Raw genomic sequence first — 20,397 nt, 5'->3', positions numbered from 1 at the left:
CGGGGCCATAAAGCGGCGGTGGCGGGGGCGGCCGGGTCCGTTGTGCTGTACCACACCATGGGCTCGAGCCGCCGCAGAGCGTCCGTGGGGCTGGGGCTGGCCGGGGCCGCCTGCGCCCTGCTGGGGGTCACCCTTCTGTTCGTGGGGCCCCGCATCGTCAAGGAGCAGGTTATCAAGGTCAGCGGGGCCGGGACGGGTGCGGGTCTGCTGCGGGTGCCCCAGTGCCGGCGGCTGGAGCCGGTGCGAGGTGCAGGGGATGGTGGTGCGGAACCCGAGCCACGGCTGGGGCTTGGGCTGGGGCTGGGGCTTGGGCAGGCTTCCCTGTACAGCCCGATCTGGAGCAGTGTGGGACAGTGGAGCCCCGAGGGACTGCTTCGGTGTCACGGCTGCGGCTCTGAGCAGCCTCTAAGGCTAAGTGTGGGTAAATAGCGGCTTGGGATGTGCGGCTTGGGTTGCAGCAGACGTGCCAGGGGTGAATGGATGCTCATCCCTGGTTAGCAAGGGCTTTAGGCACAGCTGGAATGGGATGGGGTGGACAATGCTGGTGGTGCTGGGCTCAGCAGGTTGGCAGGCTGAGCGCTGCGCCCAGCACCAGCCCTTCTGTCTGTCCCTGCTACCTTAACCTGCTGTACTAGTTGTCCTTTCATTAACGGGTTTGGGTTTAACTCTGATGAGACAATTCCCAGATGAAACGGAACAGATGATGTGCAGGAGGGCTCTGAAGGAGCCTTGTGCATGGAGCAACCTTCAAGTCACCAAAACCTAAGGAGCTGCCTCTCTGAAGACCTGTCATACCTACAGGTGTCCTGTTGGACACACCAGGGATGTTTGTTCCCTGTGGTTAACACATGGGGCTGTGGATGGAGTTGGTTTGTGCGGTGACTACTGCATAGTCTTGGGAGCCAGCACTCCAGGCCTTGCTGCTGGGATACCTTATCCTACCATAATGATCCAATTGGCTCAATCCCACATTCAGCCAAGCCTTTTTCTCCTTGCCTAAAGGAGATGTGCCCCTGCCTGGGCATTTCCTCAGGCTTGCACTTACCCAGATCAACACCTGGAAATGTGCTTCTGATGAAAGAGGTGAATAAACATCCCATAGCCCATGGCTGTGGTTAGCAGGGCTGCAGAGTCTCCATTGAAAATAAGCTTCTGTCCTTTGGCGGTGCTGCTGCCTGGGCAGAGCCACACAGTGCAGTGACTTAAGCATTAGAAGTCAGTCTCTGTTCAGTTTCATGGGCATCAGGAGCTGGTACCTGCAGATAAAATGCTGAATGGTCCCTGCAGAACAGGAGTGACATTTTTGGTGCAAAACCCTTTCTGAGCTCTTTTTAGCTAATCCCAGTTCTTTCTACCCGGTTAGCTAAATCCTAGGAATTTACAATGAGGAAATACCAGTTCTTGTTCCTTTTCCCTTTATCCCAAGCCCCTGGTATCTGAATTTCTTTCCAGTGTGACCCAAAATGGTCCTGAGCTCTTAGGAAACTTGTGAAATAGAGAAAATGACTGAGTTATATCCAGGGTGGTGAGAAATATCCCAAGCCCCATGCTCCTGAGCTCTGTCAGGATGAAGGAGGACTCAGCTGCAAAGACGCGGTGGTTCTGAGTGTGTCTCTAAGTCTGTAGGGAGCACACAGTGAAACAGGGAACCTGGAGCCTGTTTCCTGCCCCATTGCAGGAATCTGTATCGGAAAGTGTATCTGAATCTGCAAACCTGGGAATGTTGCTTTCCTGGAAGCCCTTGGAGTGCCCCCGACCTGCCTGAGATACAAGCGGTAACACAGGGAGGCTGCATCAGCTCAGCCCTCTGCCACTTGATGCTGCTGCTCCACCTGGGAGCTCCTGTGCTGTCTGCCTGTAAGCTGGGAGAGGACTGACAGCGCTGGCTTTGTCGTTCAGCAGGATGGTGGTGGGAGCATGTGAACGATGAGGTCTGACATTGAGGCTGTGCTTGGGCACAGCGTGGGTGCTGCTCCTCATCTGAAGAGGGAACCTCAGCTCTTGGTTTAACTGAGCAGGGTGGCTGAAGCCTCCCTCTTGGAGGAGCAGGATTTGACCACTGTGTGATCAGGAGGGATCAAACATCCTGGTGATGCTTCATAATCCCCCTAAGTGAAACATGTTCATTCTATTTAGGCATATGACCATTTTTTTGACCTCCAAGTCGCTGAATTCTAAAGCTACCCTAAGTAGATCTTAATTTGTAGCATCTGTGGAGTACCTCAAGCTGCTGTGCCCAGATGGGAGAAGGCTGAGAGATGTAGCAGGGAGCCAGGATGCAGCTCCATCTGACTGGGAACATGTTATATAGATGAATGCATATGCAGGAAGGGATCCAGGGAGTGCAGGAGTAAGCAACTGAAGGAAAGCAGATGTTGCTGCTCATATTCTGTTGGGCACTCAGGAGTCGGGATTATAAAGCAGGCTAAATAGAAACGTGTCCTATTGCTGCTGCTTCTGCTTGCAGGTACCACAGCCTAGTGTAAAACTGCTAAAGATGCAGAATTGCTGGGATGCCTCTGGCAACTTTCACAACTCAGCCCCATGTAGCAGCAAATACATGTATGTTCATATCGAGTTGCTCCAGGGCAGGAGAGCCATTATGGAACTGAGTTGCAATAGGATAACAGTCATGAGCCTTTGGCTATTAGCGGATCAAACCTGCTTCCATAAGCTGGCTGGGTTACTTAACCAAAGTAACAAAGGCTGGTGCTTGCTGAGGAAGCACGGATTATGGTGGGACTCATACACACAAAGTGCTCAGGAAGGAATGAACAGGCTCTTGTCCGTAAGGCAGTTCCCAGAAGGCTGTGAGGGAGTCAACAGATGTGGCCAGATGTCAGCTCCTGGACTGGGAACCTGGTGAGGCCTTAAGTCATGTTTGTGCTTCTCCAGGCGTTCCCCAGCAAACAAGACAGCGATATGGGAACCAGGATTGTGGTTCTTTGTAAGGCCTTTGACCTGCCTTTTGACCAGCTATGAGTCACTGCAGGATGGAGCTGAGAGGACACAAAGGTGTCCTGCATGGAGCTGTTGGGACACAGCTTGGTTGCCATCCCAGTTCTCTCTCTGTTTTTGGGAATGTAGTGGGCCCTCCCTGCTGGTACCCATATGCTTGTGTCAATGGGCATGATGCCTTTCCCAGCCTTTGCCTGCTTCTGGCTGCATGGGGCTGCCAAACCTTGCAGAGGGTTGGCTTACTTCAGGACAGGGTAGTTTATGCTTGGCAAGTCACATATGCAGAGTTGTGAATAATTCGGTGCTGGCTTGTTATAATTCAAACCAAACCTCCAGCACATCAAAAGAGCTCTGAAATCCTGTGGGTAGGATCTGGAAAGTTAAGCCTGAATAAATAAGCCTACAGACATCCTGTGGCATGAACTTGATGCTCTTCATGCAGAAGAGTTCCCGGTTTAGATCTGGCTCAGTTTCAGTCTGCATAACGTGCCTGGATCCTCTGGAAAGCCCCTGCTGGAGCTGCCACCTTGGGCTGGGCTTGACGTGGAGCTGAGGGTGGATGTGCTCAGCTGCAGCCACCCAGTCCAAGACCTGTCTCCTTACTCTGTTTGTTCCCTTGCAGAATGTCAGGATCGACCCCGGCAGCATCTCCTTCAAGATGTGGAAGGACATTCCCGTTCCCTTCTACATGTCCATATATTTCTTTGAAGTGCTGAACCCCAACCAGGTCCTCCAGGGAGAGAAGCCGGTGCTGCGCCAGCATGGACCCTATGTTTACAGGTTAGGTACCACTTGTGGCCCAGCTACACATGAGCCCATTCACCATGCTGCCTGCCAGGCTTTTGGCTACCTGCTTTGGCCGGAGGGTGTAGCATCAGCATACTTGGAGCGAGGCTGGTGGCACAGGATTTTAAGGTGACCCAAATGTGCTCTAATTGCCCTGATCTTACTAAAGCCAGAAGTAGGAGGACCTTTGGCCTGTGCTTCACTGAGCTGTGGAGCTCAGTCCCTTACTGGGATCTGTTGGGCAGCCAGACTGATATGGTCCAAACATAGGCATGAGGGGTGTCTGTATGGTGGTGGCAAGTGGCATGTTCAGAGTGGACTTGTTTTATCTTCACTGTATGTTTGAGAGTCCAGTTCCAGAGTTGGAGTCACCTCAGTATCAAACTTCATGGGTAAGAGGTCTTAGGCCAATCCAATAGGAGACCCCGAATCTGCCTAAAATGAATGCTGTGGTTATGAAAACCAGCATGGAGCACTAAAACTTGATCAATCCCACCTACAGCAGGGCTGGGTCTATTTGCCATGGCTGAAGATGGTCATTGAAGCCCCAGATGCTTCTCAGGACCTGGAACATGAAGTGATGTTGGAGGCTGAGTGTGTGAACTTACCCCTAAGTAGCATGTGTTTGCCTACACATGTAGGCAAAGCTAGGTCAGCAGCCTAAGCAAGCTCAGGCAGAAAGATTACTGTTTTAATCCAAAGCTGTTTGAGTGCACTGGGGAAAACCTGACAGTATGTTGGCCCTTGTTTCCTTTGGGCTTGCCAGGTCACACCGTTAACACCATGTGGATTCTGTATGTTGTGATTTCATCAGTCACTTGGCTTGGGAAAAAGGCTTCCCTCACTGTAAATGAGAATAAACAAAGGGGAAAAGCTTATTAGTGTGCTTGTGCTCCCTCTGGGAGAGATTAGTGCCATTCCCTAATGTGCGCTATAAAGCAGAGGCTCCACAATAAAGGACTTTGTTTTTGCTGGTGGATTGAGCCTCAGCTTCCTTGGGAGCTGTAACAGGCTCCCAAGTGCTAATGTGACCTCCAGGAGACTGAGGTGCCCCTATAGCATGGAGTGAGGGGGAGCAGTGCTGGGCAGTGTGCAGGAGGTGGTAGGACCTGAAGCCTTGAGGAGAGCCATGATGGAAGGTCAAGGTACCCTGAACTTGGGAACCATCAGGGAGATCAGGGGCAAATCAGTGTGGGCTCAGTGCTGGGTCTCATGGCATCGAGTTTGGTCATCTTCTGTTCTGGGAATCGTCTGGACATGTGTGTTGGTGTAGGTTAGCTTATCTGGGTGTTTCCCTGATAAAGCTGGGCTTTACAGTGACTGTAGGTGCAGTGACCGAGGGGTTTATGCTTTTGTCTCAAACTTCTCATCATCTGGGTTTTGAGTTGTGAAGAAACACTTTGTGCTTTGCTGCAGAACCCAATCTGTCAGGGGTGCCTTGCTCTCACACTGCCATCTCCTGCTAGACCCTGACCATGGTTAGGCTGTGGGGTTGATACCATGTTCCCTGGGATGCTGCCTCCCCTGCTGTCCTTCGGCTTCGTCCTGGGGTTTGGTCTCCTTGTTCTTCAGAAGCAAGCCTAGGCCTGTGCAGCCCCTCCTTACTCACAGGCTTAGCTTTGCGGGGGTATTGCCTGGGGGGCACGGTTCCCATGATCTGTCCCATCTCTTTGCAGAGAGTTCAGGTATAAGACAAATATCACATTCCATGACAATGACACTGTCTCCTTCCTGGAATATCGGAGGCTCTTCTTCCAGCCAGAGCTGTCCAATGGCAGTGAGGACGACTACATCGTTGTGCCAAACATTTTGATGATGGTAAGAATTTGCTCCATGGATAGTTACCAGCGTCTGAGCTTGGGAGAAGGGTGATGATGCTCAGTACTGACTCAGCTTAATTTCATTTAGGGCTCAATGCTAATAAAGCAATTAAGTGCTTAAGCTTATAACATGCAATTTTCAGCTTTCTGGGTGTTGGTGGTTGCATTGGGCTGTTCCCTTCCAAAACCAGAGAGTGCAGAGGGGCTGGGAAAGCAGCTGGGCTTGAGTCTGCAGCCTTGCTTGAGCATGCTCTGGGGAAACGAAGCCTGTGATCCCTCAATTGCATTGTTCCAAAACTGGGGGTAAATGGTGAGGCTCAGTTTGTCCAAAGGACTTTTTGAGGGATGTAGATTGATGTAGTCAAAGGACCCTGCTGAGCACCAAGGATGCATTGCTTCCATTTCTTAAGAGGAAAGGATGGGCCTCTCATCAGGTTTGTTTCTTTCCCAGGGAGCAGCTGTGATGATGGAAAACTTGCCAACCCTTGTGAAGGTTTTACTGAGTGGAGCCCTGGCTGGCCTGAAACAGCAGGCGTTCATGAACCGCACGGTGGGGGAGATCATGTGGGGCTATGAAGACCCTCTTATAGATGCCATAAATGCAATTGTTCCTGGCATGATCCCTTTCAAGGGAAAATTTGGCATACTTGTGGAGGTGAGTGAACTGCTGGCTGGGAACACTGGAATCACAGCAGTGCTGGTCTTGGGGGCAGCCCAGATGCTCAACCCCCTCACAAAGTGTTTGGAGCAGCCATGTGTAGCTGGTGCTTGTGTCAGCTTCCTGGGCAGAAATGCTGTGTTTGAAGCTGTTGCTGGCAACTGAAATGAATAGAGGTTCAGTAGCTTACAGTCTGTGGAGCATCCCTAGAGCTGAGGAAGGATACACAGTCAGTAACATACTGCAGTGTTGTTCTGTATGATGGTTAAAAATCAGCCTCTCTTCTCTGCAGTTCAACAACTCCAATTCAGGACTGTTCACAGTGAACACAGGCATGAAGAACATCAGTGAAGTTCACATGGTGGATTCATGGAATGGGCTAAAGGAGGTAAGCGTCAAGCAGAAAACCTGTAGTATAGGGCAATGCCTCATCTAGAGCATGATAAACTGGAAGCTTTTGGTGCTCTTGTGTCTCTGGGTCTCGGGTTTGAAGGAAAGTTTCTACAGGACTTCAACTGCTGCAACTTCTGCAAATTGGCTAAAGGTGGTTCTTGTTCTATGTGGCAAGAGGCTTACCTGAAGGATTAAGTTCAGCTCATCATCTGTGTCCCTTGGATTCCCTTGAAATCCTGTTGGAGATAGTTGCTTCTGATGCTGAAGTCCCAGGGTCCCATGGGGTGTGTTTAAGGTGTTCCTTTACTTGTTAAAGGAGTGCTTATTCTTCCCTTGTGGGATTCCACTCCTAAAATCAACTGAATCTACAGACCAGTTGCTTTGGGAGCACTTGAGACTGCTGGATCTTGTCCTGGTTTTCCACATTGTGCAGATGTTTGAACAGGAAAGATCTTGGAAGTTGTTCAGTGTTTTGACCTCAAGCTGTTCTGGAAGCAGTGTACAGTGGTGGATATCCCATGCAGGCCTGGAAGCCAACTCGTTGTTCTGAGTTCTCCCTACTTCTGTCCTGTAGGTGAATTACTGGCGGAGCCAAGCATGCAACATGATCAATGGGACAGCAGGAGAGATGTGGCCCCCATTCATGTCCCCGACATCGCTGGATTTCTACAGCCCGGATGCCTGCAGGTGAGGCCAGCATGTCCCCATGCAGGAGATGCAGTGTTCATCCTGTGCACACAGCACACTTGTGCAGTGACACAGAGGGCTCAGGGCTCTGTGCTGTAGTTAAAGTTCAGCCACGGTTCGGTGTTGCAGTACCTGAGCTTTGCAAACAGTGTACTTGTCTAATTAGCAGTGCCTTGTGCTGTTCATAAATACCTCCCCGATCACTGGAGAAGTAAAACTTGCCCATGTTGAATCAGTAGAAAATAACCTGTCTAGATAAGACGTGGGAGGTGAGAGGGAGAAGTAAGAGTCGTCACAGGGAAATGCAGCTATAACCATTTGCAGAACCACTTCAGCTGACTGGTTGCAGAAGTGATTTTGGGGGGGGGGGTTGTGCCCCTGGTGCCAGGCTGCTGCTTTTTCTTCTCTTTTTGGCTGCTTTGTTCTAGCACTGCTGTGCATCTGTCCTGTGTAAAGGCACCCTGACTTACACAGGGGTTAAAGTACCCTGCAGAGCCTGCTGAGTGGAAATTCCCTGAGGCTGGAAGGAGGGGAGACAGGAGGTGGCACAAACCCCAGTCCCCAGCTTGGGAAAGATAATGTTAATTCAGGCTTTGTAGATAGTGCTGCAAAACAAGCAAGTGCTTTTGTTGAATAGAGAACAATGAGCTCTTCAAACAAGCAAAGTCAGCTGAGCCAAGTATTAGTGCAGGAATTCCTCTACATAAGGGGCATTAGCAAGTACCAAAATGACACCGGAGCCAGTAACTTACAGGGAAGTTTACTGGTAATCATAGTTTAAATACAGATGCTTGTTTCTGTAGAGTATTCTAGGGAAGAGAGCGTGTTTTTTGGCAAGGCATCCAGTGAAGAGAACAAACCCATACTTGGTTTCTGGTTAGCACAGGAGGTTCCTGTCTGACAGTGCTGTGGGGGATATGGTTCTGCTGTCTTTTCTCCCCACATCTCCCCACTGCCACTCTGCTGGTCTGGCTAGAGAGGAAGGAGTCACAAAGATCAGTTAATAGACTAGGAGCATATCTGCCTCGCTGCAGGGCACATCTGTGCTGTTTGCACATGAAGTGCAGCTGATGCTGATATGCAGCTGCCTGGATGTCCCTGCAAGGTAGGCAAGTCTTTATCCTGCTGGTGTGCTGCAGCAGCCTCTGCTTCCTTGCTGGAAGGTGAGCTCAGCCAAGAGACATCCATGTAACTGCTGAACATTCCCTTAATCCCACATCCTTGGTTCTGGTGTCAGAAGGTGTCTGTAATGTAATGTAATGTAATGCAGCATCACATCACTGCCTGTTGTGTCAAGAGTCTTGCTTCATAATGTAGTAAAGATTTCCCCTCCCCTGACAGCCTCTGTGCTGAAGTTGTGCTGTGAAAGAGATTGAGCCAGTGTCCATCCCCTGTGCGTGTCCCCTGAGCACCTCGGAGCCAAGGCTTGCACAAAGAGGGTATTACCTCTTGGAGAGCAGCCCTGGGGATTACTATCTGCCTTTAAACTAACCTCACCTGGGTATGCAAACTGACTTATAAACCTGTGTTTTCTGTCCAAAACTAGTTGTGACCAACCCTTTATCTGTGTTTAAAACATGGAAAGCAAATGGCTTAAATACTCATTCCCCATCCAAAGCACTGCTTTGAGTGTTTATCTCGATCTCAAAGTCTAAGTTACACTGCAACTGCATCTTATCCAGCAAAGATAAGAGCCCAGTTCTGGGCTGGGAGCTTGTTGTCTAATCCTGATCCTTCTCCAATGAAACCCTTGCAGATCCATGAGGCTGGTGTACGAGCAATCTGGGAAGTTTCAGGGTGTGCCCACGTATCGTTTCGTGGCACCGAAAACCCTCTTTGCCAATGGCACTGACTATCCACCCAATGAAGGCTTCTGCCCCTGCATGCAGTCTGGCATCCAGAACGTCAGTTCCTGTAGGCTCAGTAAGTCCTTTCCTCCTCTGGCTTTCCTGTACCAGTGTTCAACTGTGGGATGCGATATAAGCTTGGCTGTCTGGAAGATGAGCTCTGTTACCTACCAGAGTTCTGGGATCTTGTCAATGGCATTCTCATCAAGGAGGGACAGAGGGAAGATCCTTGTACCCAAAGTCCTCTTGGTCTCCATGATCCTCTGGTGTTTGTGGGAATGCCTAAGGATACGGTGGGAGTTTTATATCCCCTGGGTTGTGGAGGGAGTAGGCAGAGGAGCATAGGTGGGAAGAGGCAGGCTGTGTAACTGCCAAATTAAATGTTACCTTGGGACACTGAGTGCAGGTTATGCAGGAGTGTGAGAATTCAGCCTTAGTGCCCCAGCCTGTGTCTGGTACAGCGAGTTGCCAGCATTGTGTGGTGGTGCACAGGTGCGAGAGCGTGGCTGGAGCACTAGGTCTTTATCCTCCCAGAGCTGCAGGGAGGGAAGGGAAGGAGCTTTCTGGCTGGGAGGAGAGAAGTATAAAAGCCTGTTCAGAACAAGTGCTGCAATAGCTTAAAACTCACAGCAAAAAGTCTCAGATGGGTTTGGATGAACTTAAGGTGTCTTTGCTCTCATGCAGATGCACCCATGTTCATTTCACATCCTCACTTCTACAATGCTGACCCAGTGCTGTTGGATGCTGTTGAAGGCCTGCACCCCAACAAGGACCAGCATGCGCTCTTCCTCGATGTGCACCCGGTGAGTGTGTATGGGTGTGTGTGAGTGTGTGTGAGTGTGTATGAGTGTGAGCCTGCCGGGGTCCTCACCCACGGAGGAGCCTCACTGTGCCCTGGGGTCCTGCTGGGCTGAGTGTGGAGCCTGCCCCCGGCTGCATGGTAGCCTTGCTCTGCTCCCGTGGCACTGATCGGAGCAGGTTCCATAGTGCAAAGACTGGTGAGGACAAGTGCAGATAAAAATGTCACAGCCATAAACTAATTGAATAATTAGCCTGGCTTGTAGAGAATTGCAGAACCAATTATAAGCATAATTGTTTTGGTGAGCACAGTCGAGTTCTTCCCACTGACTCAGGTCTATAACACCAGGAGGTGTATCTAGCAGCAGCCTGCTTATGCCCCAGATCTGAGATGAGAACTAACTAGCAAAGCCTAAGACCATGCTGCAGCTGAAGCTGTCACCAGTGTTTTTGGGCTGGCTTCTTCCAGTCTCTCAACCTGCCTATCTGACTGGCTGCTTTGGCATTGCACTGCTGCTGTGTTACACTTCTTACTTACCTATAGTAAGGGTGAAGTTACTGCTCCGTTGGTGATGAGTTGGGGTGTCCTGACTTGCTGTTGTTCCAGCTGCCGATGGGGAGAGGACTTTGGGATCTTCCACCCATGCCCTGTGTGGCACATGGTCCAATCTTCCAAACATTGTGATGTTTGTCCAAGCAAGAAACAAGTTCCCCTCCTGAGGCATGGCGAGCTGTGCTGCTTATCTAGGCATTGGGTTCTCTCTGCTTTTCTTATCTCAGTTATGGAAATCTAATTAAGTTTATTACAGTATCAAACATCTACTGATAACAGTACAATTAACTGTATTCTTATCTGGCTGCAGTCTGCTGAGTGCAAACAGGCAATTCAGCAAAACCTCTCTGCCCTTAATGTGTTACAAAACTGCAGTGTCATGAGAAACCACTGCCTTAATGGGTATCATCAAGACCAGCTTTGAAGTGGGGTGTTTTCATGGTCTTACGATGTTGGTGGACAGCGCTGTCTGTTCTTCATTATGGGAAACATTTTGTCCTTTCTTGTCTGCACAAATCTTTTGCATTGATGTGTTTGTATCCTGCTGCTGGTAGGATGGAAAACAGAAGAGGTTTACTTCAGAAAACACTGGAGTTGCTATTAAAGCATCCTGTGCTGGGGGTCACTTGGGTTACACACACTGCTTGGTAATCTGAACTTGCTTATGCTGAGCCCCACAAGCCCTGGGTCACACACCTCCCTTGATGCTGTTTGCCTGCTGACTGTGTGCTGCCTTCTGCAGCAGCCGTGTGTGTCCTTCAGACCACCCCAAGGGAGGTGCTGCAACAGTCTCACGGGCTGGTGACCCTTCAAGTGAAGGGGACAAACTGCAAACTGCCATGGGGACAGTGCTGTTCCTCTGTCAGCAGCCACCCCCAGAGCCTGGGACTGGTGCCTGCCTGACTGATGCTTGTGCTTTGGTGGAAACCTCAGCCATGCTCCTGGTCCTGTGTGTGGTGACTGCAGTAGAGCTCTGGATGATCCAGTCCAGAGCAGCTAGGATGGGAGGCAAAGGGTTGCTCTTCTGCAAAGCTCTCCAGGCAAATGTGTGCTTTACTGATGAACTGGTTGGTCTCTTTCTATGCAGTTGACTGGCATCCCCATGAATTGCTCCATCAAGCTCCAGCTGAACCTGTACATAAAGCAGGTGTCTGGTATAATGTAAGTAGTCACCTTTTAGAAATGTCTGTCTCCCTTGAGCAGAGTTTACTCTGCCCAGAGATGAAATAGCTCCAACATTACCAGTTGTCACGGCTGCAGAAGCCAGCTGGCTCATATGGTGAAATGCCAGCTATGACAGTGACCTCAAACTGACATGCTTTAGCAGTGCAGTGTCTGCATGGCTCCTCCTGGTGAGGTGCAGAAGCTGTTTGCCTGCACTCTGCTGCTGCTCAGGTGTCACATCCAACATGAAGAGGCAAAACATGCTTTGTCTACAGGGTTGACAGTTGTAGCCTGTGTCCAAAAAGGTGCTTTCAGCTCTGGTAGCAAACAGAATGGCTCTTGCTGCTTTGACTGGCTTCAGGGTGTACACCAGCAGACACTCCCAGTGCTGTGAGCTTGCACCCTCTCGTGCCATGCAGGTGACCAAGATATCTTGCAGCCATGTGAAGTTTAGCATTCCAGTTCATTGAGTTCATGTCCCTGGAGCCCAGATTTGGAATGGCACGTATTGCTAAGCACAGATAGAAGCGTAAATTCTGCCCTTGTGTAAAAAGGCTGAGTTGGACCTGGTCCCTTAAGGGGGGAGCAGCTCACTGAATCAGCAGGAATTGCTACTTCCTTGCACTGATTTCCTGCCTGTTATCAGTCTGTCGGACTCTCTTTAGGAAGAGTTATGGCTCTAACTGTGGCCTGATCAACCAGAAATCTAAGTGTGTGTGTTTTTTCTCCTCCCAGTCAAACAGGGAAGATTAAGCCAGTGGTCCTGCCGCTGCTGTGGTTTGCAGAGGTGAGTTGCTTTCCTTGGCCTGATCCTGCAGAGCTTCTCCTGTGGGAAGGGGAACTGCTTATGCAGCACCTGGTGCTGGGGAAACTCCACTTTGGATAAAGCTTTAAGCAAGACAGACTAGTTAAGCACCAACAGAAGGCTTTATAATACTTGGCTGTGCCATTAATCCCTCTGAGCTGAACAAACCCTGCACTATAGTTGGTAAATCTCTGGCTCTGCCCTAGATGTGGGGTTAAATAGGGCCCACAACAGCGCTGCCAGCATCCCCATGCTAATGTGGGCCTGGGAGTGCAGTCGCCAGCTGTGTGTGTGCCTGGCTGATTCCAACTGGTTAGTAAAAGCCTCTAGTCTGACTGAATCTTGCTTGAGTTCCCTCATCTGTGCTGGGAGGGCAGTTGTGCAGCTGGTTTGTCTGAGCCCTGGGTGGGAGGGAAATGCTGCTGACAGCTCTGGTTCTTTGAGCAGAGTGGATCCATCGAAGGCTCGGTCCTAAAGCAGTTTTACACCAACCTGGTGCTGATCCCATCACTGCTGGACTACCTGCAGTATATCTGCTTTGGGCTGAGCATCCCGCTCATTATCGCAGCAGCTGTACTCATGGCAATGAGTCAGGTAAGAACCTGCAGATGTCTAATGGGAAATACTGTAAGTCCAATCAGACTTAATCAGATGATGTAGATTGGGCTGACAATCTAACACTCCTGAGGAAACATTGGCTGATGCCATGAACAGTGACCTAATGGTGCCAGATGCCAGCATGTAGCAGCAGGACTTCCTCAGCCATCTAGAAACTGGGCTGCAAATAGAGAACATGAAAGCATTTCTGGCTTTCTCAGTGCACAGCAGCGATGGGAATGGGCCCCTGTAGGAGGAGGTGTTTCTCAGCTCATCCAGTTGATGAAAGAACAAGCCTGGCTCATCAGCACAGCCTCCTTTGAAGCAGCAGGTCTGTGCCATTGCCAGATCTGTGCATCTCTGCAGGGTCCCCACAGTTTTCTAATCTGAATAGAGCCTTCTTGAGGGGATGGAGCTCCTTGAGCACAGCTTGTTCCCTAATGAAAGGCAGTCGCTGTGTTCCTGCAGGAGAGGCACAGACACTGTGGCTGCTTCTCAGCCCTGACTGTGCTCTCTTCCCTTAGAACTCGCTTTCAAGCAATCTACTCCAAACAGCTCTGAGCTCTAAGGACAGAATATAAACCAGCTAAAACGTGATGGAGATTCAGCTCCCAAACATTCATCTGATAACACTAAGCTTTCTAAAAGCTTTATCTCTTGAAGTAGAGATCTGGCTCCCTACCCTTACCTGCTTCAAAGCAAGCTTATTTACTTTTCCACTACAACCAAGTGTCATGAGCTGGCTCTAAAGTTACAGAAGTGAAGCTACTTGTGGGGATGAAAAGGCAATGCTTAGGATGAAAGTGGGCTAAGGGGAGAGCACGTGTGAGGGGCTGCTGTAACCTCCTGTAACTGTCCTCACTGAAACACTAGTACAGACCCACTTTAACAGTGCCAGGGTTCTCAGAGTATCACGTAATAGGATTTTAACCAAGCCTACAACTGCTTAATTGACTTAAGCACATGATCCCAAATCCCCTTGTTCTTCCACACATCTCCCTGCAGAGTGGGAGTAATGCTAGGGCTGAGGTGCTTGGTGTTAAAGCTTTACTGTGCTCCTGAGGTGGTCAGGCTTTGTGTGCTGAACCTCTCTGCTTCAGCACTGCAAGTGCTTGTTGGCAAGTGGATTTCACTCTGCACAGCACCAGCATATCTGAAAGATGTCTCTTTGCTGGCATTATTTCTAAGACCTTACACAGCCCCGGGCTGGCATTTCCTTCCCCTGCTTTATGCAAGGCTTAATTCCTGCCATCAAAGAGCCTTAACTGTGCCAGGAAGGGTCAGGAAGAAAAGCTGGATTGTAAATGTGTTCAAGTCAACTGAGTATCTGTGAAATACCCCAAACCCAGGCATAAACCTACTGTATTTGGGTGCTCAGCCACAAGTGTGGTCAGTGTTAGAACTAAAAATCAGCTGCAGCAAGTGCCTGACTACCTGAAAAGGGATAAATAAGAGACTTGATGACCTTATAAATCTAAGCAAGCTGTGCAGCAACACATGAAAGTCTCATGTCTAATGAATAGATAAGGGCTTGTAAACTGGAAGACAGCAATTTGCAGCCAAGGTGTGTTCCTCATTTGATTGCTGATCAGTGTTGCTGATCTTTGATGATTCTTAATCATGCACAGTCCTCCCTCTTGAAGACACAGGTGAAGGGGCACTGAGCAGGGGCATTGACCACAGCTTCGCGTGTCTGTCAATGCGAAGGTCTGCCTGATCCCAGCTCCTTCCTGGAGTATCCTGTGTGCCTCTGGCTTCTGGAGGGAGCAATGTGCTCTAAGGCTGGTCCAGATGAGTTTCTATGAAACACTTAAATCTTAGTCTAGCTGACAGTGGAGCCAGTTTGAAATGCATCCGTTGGACCTGCAGTTCTAAACAATGTGTGAAGCTCTGCAGGTATAATCATGCCCAGATGCAGCATTGTAGCTAACATGGCCTAAAGCCTGTGTGGTGATGTGTTTGAAAGGCAAACGGACCATTTAAAACTGGCTTGACACTGCCCAAGATCTAAAATAGGACTTAGTTTAACCTAGATTTTGAAATCTTCGTCAATAACTAGATTCTAGTTAAACCATGATTTGAAAATCTCCTCCTAAAATTGGAACCCTCATGGAATCCATGGAAGTCCAAGTGCACCATAAATGAGCCTGATTGTCTTCTAGGAAAAATGCACTTTATTTTGGAGTAGCAATAAAAAGACCTCAGACAGTAATAAGGCCAACCAGGCCCCCTCTGCCAAAAAGCTGCCTCCGGTTAAGGGGACGGTGTTGCAGGAAGCCAGACTGTAGGTGGGTACCCAGTCAAGGTAATGCACTTTTGTCTCGTCCTGATTTGATTAAACTTTGCTTAAAGCCAATCAAACAGCAATGTTTACTGTCCACATCTACCAGACGTGCCCTCTTAGCAAGCTTTGATATAAACGGTGTCTCATGGCTTCATTCAGGGCAATTTAGATGTCTTAATACTCAGGCTTAACTGGGCTGCAAGCACATCCTTTTGTTGTTTCTCCTGGTGTACCTGACACGCAGCCCTAATACTGTCAGCAGGGTTTAGGGTGAAAAGTAGGACTGGTGGGAGGAAACACTTTTCTTGCCTGTTTCTTCCCACTCTGAGTGTTTCAGATCCAGAGGTAAGTTTCAGAATGGGAAAAACTCATGGGGTAACAGAGGTAGTCCCTTGGTGGGTGTCATTCCCCTCTGGGATACAGGGAAGCCTCCATGGGAAAGCTTTCAAGAGGGGATTTCTGATGTCTTAAAACATCTGGGTTTGTATTACAGGATCACAAAGTAACTGAATCGGTGAGGTTGGAAGGGACCTCTGAAGGTCATCTAGTCCATCAGCTCTGCTCAAGCAGAGCCACCTAGAGCTGATTGCCCAGGACCATGTCCAGATGTCTCTTAGTATCTCTGAGGATGGAGATGCCCCAAGTTCTCTGGGCAGCTTATTCCAGATTTTACAGTTTTCAAAGTGAGAATAACCCAAGTGTGTTCCCTAATGTTCAGGTGGAACTGCCTGTGTTTTAAGTTTGTGCCCAGTGGCTCTTGTCCTGTCCTCTGGACACCACTGTGAAGAGCCCGGCTGTGGATTTACACCCTCCATTTGTTATATACATTGGTAATACCTCCCCCTGAGGCTTCTGTTCTCCAGGCTAATCAGCACCAGCCCTCTTGGCCTTTGCACACATAGAATCATAGAATAGTTAGGATTGGAAAGGACCTTAAGATCATCCAGTTCCAACCCCCTGCTCCATTCCCTTACTCAGTTTAGGGGCCCTTTGCTTATTCCCATAGCTCCATCTCTCTTGTCCTGTAAAGCCCAGAACTGGACACAATGCTCCTTGTGTGGCTTCACCGGTGATGAGTAGAGGGGAAGGATCACCTCTTGTGACCTGTTGGTCTAATGGAGCTTAGGATATGGTTAGCTGCCTTTGCTATGTGGGATGCTGTTCTTCACTCATGTTCAACTTGGTGTTCACCAAGACCCTTGGGTCCTCTTCTGCCGGACTGCTTAAGTGTTGGGTGACCCTTACCATGTCATGGGGCATGGGTTTGTTCTTCCCCAGCTACAAGACTGTGCACATCCTCCTGTTGAACCTCATGAGGTTCATTCAGCCCACTTCTCTGGCCTGAGATGTTCCTCTGGAGGGCAGTCTGACCCTCTGGTGTATCACCTACTCCTCCCCACATTGTGTCATCAGCAAGCATACATGTCATTAATAAAGATATAAAACCAAGTTGGAGACAGTATTGACCCCTCATGTACATGGCTAGTTACTGGCCTCCAGTCACACTTCTCATGATGCTCTCTTCAGCCAAGTTTCAGTCCAGCTCACTGCCTGCCCATGCTTTGTTGATTCTCTACAAGGTTCTTATTGGAGGCAGTGTTGAAAGCCTTACTCAGATCCAAGTAGCCAATATCCCAGCTCTCCCCTCATCTGTCAAGCCATTGGTTTAATCACAGAAGCTTACGAGGTTGGTCAAGCACAGTGGCTGCTCCATCACCCTCCCAAGGATTGGAGGCCGACTGGCCTGTAGTTCCTGAGGTTTTCCTTCTTGAGCTTCAAGATAGGAGTGACACTTGCTCTGCTTCAGGGTCTGACACCTCTCCCAGTTGCCAGGATTTGTCAAAGATTATGCAGAATGGCCTTACTATGAGATTAGCCAGTTCCCTCAGCTCTCATGGGTGCATCCCATCAGGGTGCATGCATTTACTTGTGTCTGGGTTGCTTAAGTATTCTCTGACCTCATCCTCCTCCACTAAGGGTATGTCTTCCTTGCTCCCAGGGTTCCCCTGTCTAATTCAGCAATAGGCCCACATGTGACACAGCTCTTCAGGCTGGGCATCTGCAGGTCATTACAGGTGTAGGAATGGAAATAGCTTCACTTTGTTAGGGAGGTGGTACAGAAAATCATCAGAAGCTTTCAGACAGGGGTTCTTGGCCATGTGAAAGTCCAAAAGGTTTGGGATGCGCATGTTGTAAGTGGGGCTGTGGTCTGACGGTGGTGCCACCACCGTGTGCATGGCTGTAACTGCTGTCCTCTCCTCTGCAGAGACCCCCCCATCACCCCAGCACACAGAGCAAGCCACCCCCCTCCGAGACAACACCGCTCCTACATGATGCTGCCGCGCTGAGCCAGGATGATGCCGAAGCCTGAGCCCTGGCACGTTTCCCACTGGACATGTCCATGCTGGGTGAGACCTGCTGTGGATCCCGAGAGGTCTCCAAGGTGAAGTCATCCTGAGCAGCTCAGCAGGGAACCTGCAGTGTGGCAAAGGCAGAAGATATCACTGCTGTACCAGCACTCCTGCACCGGGGCACTGGAGGTGTCATCCAGACACTCAGTGCAGTGTCCAAGGATCCTTGTCCCCAGGGTGCTGGCCTTTGCTGCAGCCCCTCTCTTCCTTCGGGAATTAAGATGGTCATTGGTTGATCCAGGAATTATTTTGCAATTTAAAACTTCCTCTTGCTAGGAATAAAAGGTACTTTAATGGGAGTCTTTTAAATAGATGAGGTTTGTATATGTAGCACTGATGGGATTTAGTGATGGTTTTAAAAGCCACCGTTCATCTCATGGGAATGGGGCTTGCTATCCTGAAGCCACTTATGGTTTTATTGCTACTTGATATGACTGGACTGTGCCACAGATCAATTCTGGGTGCTGTCACCTTAGTGATGGCTCTTCCAGGGTACCTGGAGCCTGCCTGGGGTAGCTCCAGCCTTTGCATGTGTTGGAGAGTACAGCGGTGACTTCTAAAACCCCAGTTCTGTGCCATGACCTTGTGTTCCAACAGTTCCAGCCCATTTACATGGCCTCTCCTTGCTTTAGATGGCTGCATGAGATGAACCTTGCCAAAACCTCTGGTCCATCTGACCTGTCAGTCACCGTTGGTGCTGGGTGGTCACTGCATTGCTCTGGCCTTGCTGCCTGCACATGGGAAGGGAGCAGGCAGAAGCTTCACCTTTAACAGAGATATCCTTGATCGTTAACAAAGGTATTTGTGCTTTTGAGATGAAGTGATGTGCAGTCATTAAAGCAACGATGGCCTCAGGTGTGGATGAAAATGCTGTGGACTTCTGAAATGATGTCCTGGGCAATCTGGGGCTGGATGTTAACTGGAAGTGGATGGGCTGGGCTCACTCTTTAGTCTGAAAGAAGCCCAAAGCCCAAGGATATTCATGGCTAGCTACCCATCAGTAGTGCCCTACCACTCCTGCCTTCCCTGCTTCCAACCAGGAGGTGGGGTAGCCCTTGGGAAAACCAAAGGAGCCAGTGCTGGTGCCTCTGCAAGGAGGGAATAGTGCAGGAGTCTCTGGTCCCTCTTGGAGCAGAGAACTTGTTGCACAGTGTGTGGTGTGGATGCTGTCATGGTCTGGAAACTGTTGTAATTGTCTAAGACAGCTCTGTAAGCTTCTAGTGGTTAAGCCATGCTTTTCCTCTTACACTCCTGTCCCTCTGACTGCGCAGGAGCAGCACAAGGAGCTAAAACCAATGCCAGTGTTTCCTGTGCTGGTGCATTCCCTGCAGGCCATGTCCTACAGCTGGGCTTAGGCTGTCTGATCATGGGAACAGTTGTGATACAGCCCAGGTCATGAAGGGGAATGAAGGGCAGCAGCTGCCCCGAACTTGGTCTGAGGCTGAACTTGCCTAGATGCCCAAAGCATGTCTGACAGGTACAGTGGGAATAGCCATACCTGCATTATTTCTGTGATATGAGTCCTCACTAGGGGTGATGCTTAAACTACAGCTGTAAACTCTCTCTGCCCTTGAACCCCAAATGATCCACCTGCAAACAGGGGACCTACACCCTCAGCATGCAGTTGTGAAGCGGGAGCAGGTCAGGGGCACAGCCTCAGACCAGGTGCTGCGGGACACTCAACCCATCAACACGGATAAGACTGGGCAGCGTTCAGCAAAGCTAACACTAGATCAAAGATAACCATCCTTGGGCTCACCTGCTTGAGGCTTTAACGATGTGCTGGTGCTAACTGCTGCTGTACAGATGAAAATGAATAAAATACTGACCTACTGCTCCTAGTGCGAGCGTCGGCGGATTGTTCCTTCCCTTGTTCGTTGTCTTTGTTGCCGGAGCCCTGGTTTTGAGCCCCGTTCTGCACGTTGCGGGCCCGCAGGGTTCTGGTGGCCTGTCGGGGCATGCAGTGTCGCTGCGCGGCCACCGGAGGGCGCCATGGTGCCGCGGACTCGCCGGGCTGCAGCGGGGCCGGGGCTGGGGGTGCCCGGGGGGTTGCTCCAGCCCTATCCCCCTTCCCTGCAGCACCCCAGCCTAGCCATCCTCTGTTGCTGCAGGGCTGGGAAGAGGGCTCAGACCCTCCTGCACAAGCCCTGTATTATCTCCTTCAGCTGTGTCCCAGTGCTCCCAGGTGCCCATCATTGGTTACACTGGGTTAAAACCCCTGGGTGGGAGCCCCCATGAGTCTTTGGTTTGTTCTGTTCTGCTCCTCCTTGTTGCATCCCGGTTTGCTCCAGAGCACACAGGAGCTGTGACTGTCTCCTTGTGTGCAGGACTCCTACAGCAGTGACAGACTCCTCCAGTGATGCAGGCTGGTGAGTGATGCTGCTGTTGTGGAGGTTGTGGGCAGGGGCATCTCCTGGGGCAGAGCTTAAAAACACCCAGAGCACAAAACCCAAGTGACCAACCAAAGCAATGTGTGGTGGGTGCTGTTACAGTCATAGGGATGGCACCATGGGGTTGGATGGAGGAGTGGTGTTCTCCCTGGCAGCTACAGGGGACCAAGCTTTACATGCAGGCAGCTGCCTGTGTGAGACTGCAGTGTGGGACTGCAGGGCCCAAAGCCCAGGCAAGAGGTGTGA

At 50.1% G+C, this 20,397-nt stretch overlaps 1 protein-coding gene across 2 annotated transcripts; it reads left to right on the top strand.

Moving 5' to 3' along the window:
- On the top strand, nt 1-19,602 carry SCARB1 (scavenger receptor class B member 1). Of its 2 annotated transcripts, none has more exons than XM_034068192.1 (12): nt 1-177; nt 3,581-3,738; nt 5,421-5,562; nt 6,016-6,219; nt 6,515-6,610; nt 7,190-7,302; nt 9,059-9,225; nt 9,834-9,952; nt 11,588-11,661; nt 12,400-12,451; nt 12,917-13,063; nt 15,844-17,020. In XM_034068192.1, the coding sequence occupies exons 1-12, from the start codon at nt 58-60 to the stop codon at nt 15,928-15,930; spliced, it is 1,479 nt and encodes a 492-aa protein (XP_033924083.1). In that variant the 5' UTR covers nt 1-57; the 3' UTR covers nt 15,931-17,020. The 2 variants fall into 2 exon arrangements, with proteins under 2 accessions (XP_033924083.1, XP_033924082.1); XM_034068191.1 differs by lacking the exon at nt 15,844-17,020 and adding an exon at nt 17,617-19,602 and having other exon boundaries at nt 2-177.
- The last annotated feature ends 795 nt before the right edge of the window (nt 19,603-20,397 follow it).

Source organism: Melopsittacus undulatus, chromosome 12 (genome assembly GCF_012275295.1).
Source record: "Melopsittacus undulatus isolate bMelUnd1 chromosome 12, bMelUnd1.mat.Z, whole genome shotgun sequence".
Lineage (NCBI taxonomy): Eukaryota > Metazoa > Chordata > Aves > Psittaciformes > Psittaculidae > Melopsittacus > Melopsittacus undulatus.
This window is presented reverse-complemented; position numbering and strand designations above follow the sequence as displayed.